Genomic DNA, 12355 nt, shown 5'->3' with positions numbered 1-12355 from the left:
CCGGCTCTCGGCCAGCAAAAACGTTGCGGTGAAGTCTGGTCTTTTCGACAAATCTGCTGTCTGTAAAGCCAAAGCACGCTGGTCTTTTCGGAGCACCGGCGGTGCCGCCTCGGGGCCGGGATAGCGCGGCGTCTCCCTGGCACCGCTGCTGCACTCCGGGGATTCTGGCAGGGCTGGCACAGCCCGACGTAGTGGAGGAACGTGGAGTTTGCTCTTGAGTTCTGCTGCTCGTGGTGTGGCCAATGTCTGCATCATCCGTCAGGTGTTTTTATTGATAATTAGTGCCTGAATAACAGTGAAAGTTATAAATATCGTTGTATATCCGCTACTTACAGATGCGAACTGAAAATGAATAAAGACAAACATACCGATGAAGATGATGATGACAGCGAGCAGTTCGAAGACTTTATGGAAAATTTTAACCAACTGGAATTGCTGGAGACGCACAGGCATTTGATTCCTGTAGGGACTCAGAGCTGTTGGTCAGGACAGTCTGATGATGACGACGAGGAACAAGAAAGAAGTGAGGAATGGTATGAAATGCAAGAAAAAAAAATGGAAAAAAATCCAGAGAAGTTGCTGCTCTGGGCAGCTGAAAACAATCGGGTAAGGCATTTATTCTGTTCGTATGTATTGCTGACAAGAATGTTATTTTGAGCTGATATGTACAGTTTCATGCACAAACAAATACTTACCTATGCTTTCCATTATCTCTGAACTATTTGGATCCAGTTCTGGAGGCCCCTGTATGTAAAGCATCTCCCTTCGTAGCCCACACACACACTAAAATATCTCTGGACCAATTGGCTTTCAGAACAAAAGCTTTGATTGTAGTTCAAAGTTAAAATAACAGCACTCTTCTTAAACTTCTATAAACTGAAAGCGTGCCAGGCCCTTTCTTCGTGGCAAGTAAGCCGTTTAGCAGGGGTGGAGAGAGGGTAGCTGAAATCTAATTTTCTCAAAAGCCACACATTGCAGAGAATGGGTGACCATTTTCCTAGCTCTTTATGGGGTAGGGGAAGCTTTTTGTTCTTGCCAGTGAGGGAGAGAAGCCCGAGGTTCCTGTTACATAGCTTATTACACCCTTGTGTATATTTATTTTCATTAGTTGCCTTCTTACACACACAAGCTCCATCTACAGCCCTGTGGAGGTACTTAAAGTCTTTACAGTGAATGAGGAGGAGGTCTAAGGCATTGCAACTAAATGCTCAAAGCTACATGGGAAGAACTAGGGCTGTGTATTTTTGCACCAAACTGTTCATGTTGTAGCTCTTCAAAACAAAACCAACCAGACAAAACCCCCAAGACAAAACATCAAGAACAAAAAAAACACCCCATGGAAAAAAAAAACCCACTCCAGTAACAAAGTAACAATAACTGATTTTATTTTAAAATTTCTTGTTGTACTTAAGCCTTTTTGAGACTGACAGAAATTGTTTTCTCATAAAACTTCAGAACAGTAAACCCTATACAGCTTGTATTATATTATATTAGATTACCTGTTTTCCTTCAATAGCTGAGCACAGTGAAGAGGCTCCTTTCCGAAAAGCTGGCCCCAGTTAATGCTCGTGACGAAGATCAGTACACTCCTCTCCATCGAGCTGCCTATAGCGGGCACTTGGACGTGGCACACGAGTTGGTTGCCCAAGGGGCAGATGTTCATGCGCAAACAGTGGACGGCTGGACGCCTCTGCACAGCGCTTGTAAGTGGAACAATACAAAAGTGGCCGCGTTCTTACTTCAGCAGGGTGCAGACATCAACGCGCAGACAAATGGTTTGCTGACCCCGTTGCATATCGCCGCAGGAAACAAAAACAGTAGAGAAACCCTTGAACTCTTGCTGATGAATCGCTATGTGAAACCAGACCTGAAAAACAACTTGGATGAAACGGCCCTTGACATTGCTAGGAGGACTGATATATATCACTACCTTTTTGAAATAGTAGAAGACTGCATAAATGCTGTGTCCCCTTAGAAGTTTGAGTAAGCTTCTTGTGAACGTGAGGTTTGCTGCCTCATTTGTGTTCTGCATGCTCATCAGTGGTGGTCTGTCCCTTTGCAACAAGGTTTTCATTGAAGATACTTTAGTATTCTCCTGGGGCAAAATGTCACTTCTTGCAGTTGGGCTCAGTGGTCTCGCTTGTCCTTGGAAGCGTTACTGGTGTTATTCACGGTATTCAGAAAGTCTCAGTAATCTCGATGAATTTCCATTTAATCAGTGCAAATTTGGAGGGATTTTTGTAATTGGTCTCTACTGTCAAAGCAGGAGAGAAAACTGGAATATTTGCTTGATGTGAAAGAATTCTGGGTTGGTTATGCAGAGTTTCTTACAGCTCACTTGAAAATTATTTTTTGAGAAATTTACCTTTTTTAAAACTGCATGAAAGCTCAGAATGAATGTAACTTATTTGGGTGATACACAAATGCTTAGTGATCCTGGTGTAAGGCTTATTATAAAATAAAATATTTAACCCTAAGTATTTTGTTGTCATATTTTTAATTGAAAGCTCCAATGATCAATGCAATCGCCTGTTCATAAATCAAGTGTGTTATTCATAGTATGATAAAGTAGTTTCAGTTTATATTTTCCTGATACTTCTCAAGGAAATTACTTTCCACGAAAATCCTGTTTACTTTTCCCTTGCAAATTAAGTTGAGGGGTAAAGTTTTAGTGTCATGGGTACAGCATTAGTTAGAAAAAATGAACCTTAACTGTGTGAGGATAAACAGCCAATGTACTGTTGGGTCTGATTTAGTTACAGCTAACTTAGTGCAGGACACACTTGACAATGTTTCCCTTCCAATTCTCAATCCCCAAAGAGAATCCTTCATTCCAGCTCAAATATTAGGACACCAGTTAAAAAACTTCACTGGTATTTTTCCTCAAAATTCCTTAATTTCCAGACCATTCATTTATTTCTTTTTATTGACACCTTTTTAATTAAATTAAAACTAAGAAGACTGCAGCTTCTCTCTGCAGTCATGCAAGCTAGAATCTCATTGGTTTGCAGTGAAGACTTGGGACCCTTCATCTGAGGCGTTCTTAGCAGGTCTTAGCACTTAGTACTATTTCGTTCAACTGATCAGAAAAATGTTAATTAATGCTACAGATTTTCAAAAGAGACGTCACAATTTGCTGCTTCTGTTTGTCTCAGTTCAGCCTTTCTGCTAGCAAGTGAGAAGTTCTATGACTTTTAGAGTTGATTTGAGAGTTTAATATACTTGTGTTATTATTCACATCAGCTGCATCAGTCTGCATCTCAACCTGTCAACTTCTTTCAATGTCTCTGGATTATCTAGCTATCTGTGAGAGGTCCAGTAATGTGTACTTCCCATCCCTTTTTTTTTTTCTTTTCCCCACCTTGGCTCAAGTGTAAGTTTCAAACAGAAATCACTACTAAATGCAAGTATTTACTGAGTCGGGGTTTTTAAGTACCAGTACAGTACATCTCAAAACAATTACTCTGAGCAGGTAGCTTTTTTTTGGTCAATAGTAGTTTAGAAGGATACTGGTAGGAACTTCAGGAATGCTGTTAGCCCAGCACATGTTCTGTGTTGCATGGGAATTAGTACACTAAAGATTTTTCCCATGGTAATTGCATGCTGCATGATTTTGAGCTTCACCTTTGCCATCTGTAAGTTAGGAGTGGAGAAACTTTCTTCTCTGTTAATCAACTTGAACTGAAAACTGAATGTAAGACCTGAAGTACTGTCGCTCAGTATTGAGAGCTGTAACAAAAAACTTTGCTGTCCTGTGCAGATGCCTTACTGAGGGGTCCAAAGCTCCTTCCAGACACCACTAACAGAGCTGAAGCAGCTTTGTAGCAGCAGCAGCAGGGTTGTGGTATGTTGGCCCACATTTGGTGCTCTGATCAAGCAATGGTGGAGGGCATCTCTGTCACCTGCCTTTCCAGAGGCCCTGGTCAGCACTTTTGTGAGAAAACGGAGAACTGCCTCTGAACTATGAATGGTACAAGATGATTTTTAATGATTATTACTTTGAAAGTTTGGTTTCAGGAGATCTGTGGAAAATGAATACACCTTGAAATGTATCAAAGAAAAATACAGGAATGGATTACATCATGCATTTATGTAACTGCACTTGGTTTGTATCTTATAAATTCTCACTACTGTATGCAATGTCTTGACTTCGAGGAAGCTATCGTGGGGCAAAGCTCCTGGCCAGGAGAGCGGGACAGCTTCCCCGTGTGCCTGCCGGCAGCATTACCCATTGACTACTGTAAGTGCCAGCTGCTCTTCTTTCTCTGAACTTTAACAGCAGCAAACCAAGGAGAGTCGAGTCTAATTCAGTCCTATAAACAGCATCTCAAGATGCCTCATTTGATGAAAAGCATTACTAAAACCAAGCTAGTACTTTCGAGTATTAGTAGATCTACATCATCCATCCAGTTAAACTGGACTTTTCTGTCTTTATTTCCATCAGTCTGCCATTGCCTCAGGCGAGGAGAAGGCATCCTTCCATAAGGCAGGCCAGTGGCAACACCCCACAGGGGCACAGAAACGTTTGTGATGTCCATGCCCGCTGCACAACGTGGTAACGCTGACTGACACAAACGAGGAGACGTTAGTGGTACCCAGAGCTGTTGCCCACCCTGCGCACCAAGCAGGCGTGACATGGCTGCAGCCTGCTGTCCCCACACGCTGCCTCGGAGGCCCCCCTGTTGTTGGCCCTGGCCTGTGGAAGGGGTAAAAAGCCCCAGCTGTGACAGGAAATGGAGGACCCGACCTGCCTTCCTCGGCACAAGGCTGCGGGAGGAGGTGGGCTCCGCTCCTCAGGAACTTGCGCCCCTTCCGAGGCGCAGCCCCAGCATGGCGGAGGGCAGCACCGCCCGGCTCTGACCCGCGGGGCCTCTGCTTTGCCCGGCACTCCGCCCCCGCCCGCCCCCGCTGCTGTGGCAACCGGCCCGCCCGACTCCTACCTGCCCGGGCGTGGTGGCGGCCATGCGGGCGGCGAGAGGGGAGCAGCCGGCGGCGGCCGCCGAGGCGACGAGCAGCGATGCCCGCGGCGAGGCGGCGGGAAGCGGGCAGCCCTGTGAGCGCGGCGGTCCCCCGGCCCGGCGGCGGGGCCCGCCTCACCGCCCCGCCGTCCGTTGCGGCCCCCGTTCCCCTTCCCGGCCCCCGCCCCGGCGCGTCCCCTCGGGGGAGCCGGGCCTTCCACCTCGCCGCGCCCCGCTGATCCCCCGCGGCCACCTTGCTTGGTAGCCCCTCGCCTCCCCGCGCACCCCACCACGTCGGGTTGTGGGCAGCGCCCTGCCAGGCAGGGAGTGCCCTGCCGCCATGCCGTGCCCTGACCCCTCCGGCACCCTGCAGATCTCCTTGGGGAGCTCCTCCATGCGCGGCCCTGCCTTGGGGGGTCACTGGCCATGTCTCCCCTGCGGTGGCCTTGGCTCCAGCATGGGAGAGCCACCTCAACGCCCTGCAGCCCACCCGTGCTGCCTTTTCAGATTTGCCTGCTGACATCCTGTCGTGAGGAGTTGCTGCATGTTGGGGAGCAGGGCCTGGCCCAACACTGTCACAGAATCATGGAATAGTTTGGGTTGGAAGGGACCTTTAAAGGTCATCTAGTCCAACGCCCCTGCAGTGAGCAGGGACATCTATTGTGTATTTGCAAATGATTTGTCTTAAAGTGTATTGAAGACAGAAGTAAAGCAGTATAAAATGACGTTATGTTTGGCAAAGCACATTAGCGTTCAAGAGGTTTAAAATAATGGGTTCTTTTATAATATGTTTTACTAACAGGGAAGAGATTTGTATATGTTGAGCCATCTAGGAGAGTTAAAGAAATACTTGAAGAAGAGCTTTATTTCCAGAAAGAAGCATGCCAAGTTAAACATCCAGCTGCAGGTAATCCTCCTTATCAGCAAATGGCAAGGAATTGTCAGGGGAAATGAAATGTACATTGTTTTGAGAACTGCAGCAAGATTATTGTTTAAAAAAATATAGTACCAGAACACTTATGTAACAGTCCGGGGAACATTTAGAAACAGAAGAACTGCATATAGTCTTTTTTACTTTTTTTTTTAGCCTGAAGTTACAGGACCATAGAGAACATGGATATATTCCATATGATCTATCAGTTTAATAAAAAAAAAACAAACGCCAAGCAGTAGGGAGGTTTTGTTACCTTTTTCTTTGAAAGGAGTGCTGTGGTTATTAGAATGCTTTGTCCTCTTCTGCTGTTCAAAACTGAAGTTGGTGTTGAAAAGAATGAGTTGAGGTAAGAATGATATGGGTAAATAAAGGACAAGAAAACAAAACAAATGGAAAATCAGTCTGCTTAGGCAGCGTAAAGGTTATGGAGAGACTTGATTACAGTAGGCAAATGAAATGGAAGTCTAAGAGGGAACAAGGTGTTCAGTCTAGCTAAACTATTAAAAGTTCTGAGAACTGGAGATAAAAATGAGTTAAGATCAGAATAGAAATAATTATCAGTTTTTAACAAAAAGAGAACTTAATGCTGGAACAGTTTAAGAAAGATCACTTAGACTGACCATTTTTAATAGATACTTTAAATATTTTGCACTTAAACCGTTAGCCCTGGACGAGCTCGTTTGTTAGTCTTGGTGCAGGAATGAGCCTGAAGCCATGTGACCCATGTAGGACAAAACTTACATCATGCTGGTGGTTTCTTGCAGCCATAAGATCTATTAATCTAATTGTACAAAAATAATTTTCAAAGGTTTGTAATGTTTAAGGATAGGCCATCTTACGTGGTTGACTACAAGGTCTTACTGCCTTTATCAGCTAAGCCTTTGTATTTTATTAGGTACCTCTCTGTAGATTCCACTGAGTAAAGCTGGTTATGCCACAGTTTCCCGCATTAGTTTGTTCTGGTGGTTGGTGTATTAAAAAAAAAAAAAGCCTGATTAATAATTTGGATTTGCATAGCTCAGCTCCTTGCTTTTCTTGGGTATATAATAGTGCCTTTTTTAGTATCCATGATTTTCTTCCAGAGACAGTATATACACATATATTTGGTTTTGGTTTTTTATGTACTCTCACTAATTGTTTTGCCTCCTCTTGTAAAATGTGAATACCAAATCTGATCATGGTATTTCAGTATTTGTATCACTAGTAGCCTGTAGAGAAAGAATCTTCTTATTTTAGGGCTAACATTAGCACTAGGACCTTGAACTGTTTGTCAACTGTTTCTCCTAAATCCATGATGCTTTTGCTCCACAATACACAGTTCCCATTCTGTAGCCCCACATTCTTTTCTGTAGAATAAAGCTATTCCTTGGTTATATTAAGCTGCATTTTGTTGGAATAGGCTCACCACTGCCTCTCCTAATCATTACACCCTCCACAAATGTAATAAGGACATTTTTGCCTTTCTTTCCAAATTTTCCAGATTTTGAAAGAAGTCTTTATGTTTTCTCTTATGTAGGATTGAGACCCAAGTCTAAACTCACTCAACATGAATTTAAAACAGTTGGATTCACAGACAAAAATATACATAAGCTAGGTGATGTAATCAGTATCCTGTCAGATGTAAAGACCATTTGAACCTGCAACTCCATTATTGTGATTAGGCTCCTTAGGCAAATACAGCATACACCTGCAAATGAACTACTTATGTAGGCTCTGTTTATAGTACTTAGAGGAAGTGTAAAGGCACTTGGAAAACATAATTCTTCTGACTTGTCCTAGATACCTACTGTTGCATGTGTTGTGCTCTAATGGTGTCTGTTCTTTTCCCATTGACTGTGAAGGGGTTCTGGACAAGTAGCTGAATTACAGATGTTAACATTGGCCTGCTCAATCTGCTCATGTGTCTAATGTATTAAGAGCTGAACACACTATATTTCACTGCATCCATCTGCTAGTGGATCAAAATAGTCTAGACTATTTTAGTTTGATTGTATGAATGGATGCTACCACATATGTTCTCATGATTTCTATGGAGTTCCCCAATGAAATGTATGTTACAAAGGCTTAAAGTACTAAAGATGATATAGAAACACTACCAAAAAATTCATTACAGGAATGTATAATATGGATGTATAACAAGCTCAAAGTATAAATGGTATGTACAGCATAATATGTTATATGCGTAGCATAACAATGCTATGCATAATAAGGTTAAATAGATGTAGTTGTACAGATTATTCAGCAAGTACCTGGTTCCTTTTTCATCTGTATACATCTGGAGAATTAGAGATGCTCACTGAGTGGCCTGTGTTCTAATTAATAACCAACAATTGTCAGGTTGGATTTACACAGTTTAGATAATTAGTAAGTTAGATTGTTAGTAAATTGTAACCTTTCCACAAAAATAAATCAGCTTTTGTTTTGTTTTGTTTTAGTGGTGGTGGTTTTGTTTTGCTTGGGGGGATGTGTCTGCTATCTTTTTATGAGGGCATTTGGTATTCCAGTATGACCAGTAAATCATGCTGGATGCATCAATGCTGTTACTGCTGTTTCTTATACATTATAGATCAGCTGCATCCTGCTTCAGTTTGGAGCCTAGCAGTCCTAAGCTGTTCTACAGACAGTAGAGAGCGACGTATACCTTTAGCAATCTGAATTGCTCTCTGGAACTATCAATCTCTTTTCATTAACTATGGAGGAAGATTATAGTGTTCTGTTTAACTACTTCTAATTACTGTATAGAGCAAAGGGACTGTCTTTTAAAAGTTACATTAATACCAGAACAAGTTGAAGTAATCAGTTATAATGGTATTATTTTGACAAATTATTAACAGTGGCTCTGGAAGGAATTTGGAGTGTGGAAAAGGATTTCTCCATTGGAAGCCTGAAATCAGTGACACAGAACAGAAACGGTTTACTTTTAAAGCCTCAATTCTACTCAAGGCATGCAGGAATGAAAAGTAAGAGTCAATAATAAGAAACTTTCACTATAATGCCTCATTTTAAAATTGCAGGGTAATATTATTTTATAATTCATAGACAACTCACAGGAATGTAGATCTGTTTTGTTCAAAGTTTTTTTTTCATCAGATTATGTGGTCTTACAGTAATCACCTGTGGGCACCTTTCTGCAGAGCTAACCCACCTCTTCCTTTAAGCAGCCAACAGACTTGAAATCTTTGCATAAGAAACATTTAAGACTGCTGTGTTGAGTGACCTTATTTTATATGCTGAAACCTTTTGTAAACATGTGGAATAATCACTTGTTTCCTACTGATGAGTGGAGTGTTGGTTTTGTGCGCGTAATGAACCTTACTTGCCTTTCTTAACATCCAATCCTAACCAACTCAAATGGTTGGAAAATCCCTCCTTCCAATACACCTTCTGAAAAATAACTTGATCTAGGTACAATTTCAGGCATTGTAGCATTTGCCTGCAATGGTCAGCTGGTGCTCTGGGGCATGTATTTCTTTCTTTACAGTCAGTGGAGTGTGGCTTTTGTGCAGCAGATCTGTTCCTTATGAGCTGGTAGATTTTAGCATAGTCTTTTCAGTGCATCCACCTTCTCTCTTTCAGTGAAATGTACTAACTTTGTAGTGGAAGGTGAGAGCTTCCAACCCTAAGGAAACACAGAGTTCATTAGCTTTGTAAGAGGGATATTGTTAGTGCCATGAGCTTGCAGAATATGTGAACTCTGCATATTTTGCCATTAAATGAAGCTTCTTCTTGTGTTCTTGGGGGCCAGTGGTTGAAAAATACAGCTAGCTGCTTGACTAGCACCTCTTTCTTCCTATCTTGATCTTGTGAGCTCTGGAGATAGTGGGATATTAGTTACAACAGCAGCATGGATTAACTTACTGCTAGTGTAAGAAGCATTTAACCAGTACAGCGTTCTGCCATGACTGCCTTCACTATAGAAGTAGTACTTGTAGGAATATTTTGATTATAGAGCAGGCCTAATCTATGCTAGGTATTAACAGCAGTCACTTCTGGTGATGTACTTAAACCAAGAAAATTTTAGCCACACCATAGAAAATACAACAAGAATATAACAAAACAATGCCTCAGCGTTTGGAGACGTTGGCTGAACTCATGTACCTGTGGCTTCTAGTGAAGGCACAGAGAGTTTTCAAAGATCCTGATCTCCTCCATTTCCTGTTAACATCTGTGAGAGGAGCATAGCTTTAAAACAAAGCAGTTTATTCAAATTTATTTATGTGTTGAAATTCATGTGATCTGTTGGTTTTCCTTTGGGAATTTAGATGTACTGTCATTCCTAAGGACTGCTGCTAGAGACAAGTGGTGCTCTCCTCACTAGCTATACTGCCTGTTTTGCAGCAGAATAGGCAGGTAACATGAGAGAAGGGGTGGAAGAAAAGAAACAAGACAGGAGAGAATATGGAAGCCATCTGGCTTCAGCTCTTATACTCACGAAACCATTTCCATTCACACACCCTCTTCTGTGTAAGGATCCGGGGAAGAAATGAGGTGGTAACATACTAATTGAGATGGAGTAGGTACAGACTATGGAAATGGACAAAAAGGAAGCAGGGTTTCAGGAGAGAAGATGAGCCTACTGTGTTTAGTGCCAGAAGGAAAGTCATCATCGAGAGGAAAAGGAAGAAGCACAGACAAGGGGAATGAAAGAGGAGACATAGAACAGAAGGTTGGGAATTCCTGAATGGAACTAGTGAGAGGAGAACACAGTTCAGCAACACAGGGGTAGAAACTGAAAGAAAGGAAAAAGATGTAGTAGAAATAAGTAGAAGAGACAAAAAGAAAAAAAATATATATACCCATATTGCTGAATTTACTGAAGTTAATGTATTTATTTTTGCTTGTCCCATTTACTGCCTTTCCCTAAAAGTGACTAGCGGTTTGGGGGGTTCACTGTGTGGTGTCTCATCCATCCTTACAGTGGATCTCATTTTTTTACAGATTGCTGAATGGTAGTGCTGTGAAGACTTGAGCCTGTTGTGACGTGTCAAATCAAACATCAAAACGACTAGCTGCCTTTAGAAATGTAGATCAGTATTTCTAAGATTTTGAAGAAAGTTCTGCTTGGATAGGGAGCTATTTCCTTTGTTGTTGTTTTATTCATATCCTTGTACTGCTTTTTTATCTGATGTTGTAGTAGCCAAATCTGACCCATATTTCAGCCAGTGATGAAGATGTTGCAATCCAAAGATAACAAAATGTTCTTGCTGACAAAAATGACCTACTGTGAAACTTGACATTTTCATAGGCTTCTCTGTTGCAAAGTGATTCTAAGTTCCAGCAGAAGATTGTAATGTAATTGAAGAGATGCCTTAAAATGCCTTAGGCTGAGTCCATTCATTAAACCAAGCAGTTCATAAGCCAAGAGTTTGTGATTCAATATCTAGCCTGATTTAATAAAAGTTTAACAATAAATAAGCCTCTATATATGTAAGAGTTATCATAGTGTCAAAGAACCACAAGAGGCAGCATGGAACCTGAAATAACCTGCCACTAAACTCTCACTCAACCATTTTTACAGTGAGGTAATAGCAAATGATCATTAGTTTGTTTTGTATTACCACACCACTTAGGAAACAAATGTGGATCCTCCTAGGTACTGTATAAAACCAAAACAAAAGATAGCTCTGAAAAGTCGTGGATGGTACCAGAGGAGGAGGTACCAGAGATGGGAGTGACATTTGCAGCTACAGAATAGCTTCAGTGCTCTGGTAGCAGACCAGAGGCTGGAAGCTCTCTCTAGGAAAACATCTGAGCTGGCCGGGCCTGAACCTGGGAGGAGGAAGTGAAGACTGATAGTAGTTGGAGACTCCCTGCTGTGGGAGATGGAAGCTCACATTTGCTGCCCCAACGTGCTGTCCGGGGAGGTTTGTTGAGGGGATGGTGTCTGGAACGATGTGGAGACCGTGCTGAGTCTTGTCTGGGCCCCAGACTTTTACTCCCCGCTGCTCTTCCACGCGGACACCAATGATACTGCCAGAGGAGACGTGGAACATATGAAGCATGACTACATTGCCGGAGGGCAAGTCAAAGACATGGGTGCCCAGGTGGTTTCTCCTCAATCCTACTGGTGAGCAGGTAGGGTTTGAGGAGTGGATGGATCAACAATTGGTTGCACAGCTGTTGCTGATAACAGGGAGCTGGCTTTTATGACTCTGGGATGTCTACTCCTTGAGGACTAAGAACTGCTAGGAAGAGATGGGATTCACTTCAACAAGGAGATCAAAAGCTATGTTTGTGTCGTATCTAAAAGGATCCATGATTGTTTCCGAAGTGCTGTGATAACATGAGAAATACATAGTAGTGATTGTTTGCCAGTAGTCTGGCCGACCTGGGGAGGAGAACTGTAAGTAGGAGTGACAGGGGAGGGAGATGACAACCCACGATCAAGTGAGGAGGTGGTGGACCAGGTTGGTAGGAGTGACATTTACTGTCTTCATGTTTAACAATCTAACTTAATGATCAG

At 42.4% G+C, this 12355-nt stretch overlaps 1 protein-coding gene across 1 annotated transcript; it reads left to right on the top strand.

Annotated features, from left to right (window-relative positions):
• The first annotated feature begins 325 nt into the window (after positions 1-325).
• On the top strand, positions 326-2047 carry ANKRD49 (ankyrin repeat domain 49). The gene is made up of 2 exons (XM_082005831.1): positions 326-606; positions 1517-2047. The coding sequence occupies exons 1-2, from the start codon at positions 349-351 to the stop codon at positions 1973-1975; spliced, it is 717 nt and encodes a 238-aa protein (XP_081861957.1). The 5' UTR covers positions 326-348; the 3' UTR covers positions 1976-2047.
• Positions 2048-12355: the final 10308 nt, after the last annotated feature.

The sequence above is a fragment of the Phaethon aethereus genome (genome assembly GCF_964289735.1).
Source record: "Phaethon aethereus genome assembly, chromosome: 1".
NCBI classification, from domain to species: domain Eukaryota; kingdom Metazoa; phylum Chordata; class Aves; order Phaethontiformes; family Phaethontidae; genus Phaethon; species Phaethon aethereus.
This window is presented reverse-complemented; position numbering and strand designations above follow the sequence as displayed.

Excerpts from the sequence above, each read along its gene's own strand:
- ANKRD49 (XM_082005831.1), top strand. The coding sequence starts at position 349 with ATGAATAAAGACAAACATACCGATGAAGATGATGATGACAGCGAGCAG. Across the intron at positions 607-1,516 it reads GGGCAGCTGAAAACAATCGG|CTGAGCACAGTGAAGAGGCT; the intron begins GTAAGGCATTTA and ends TTCCTTCAATAG.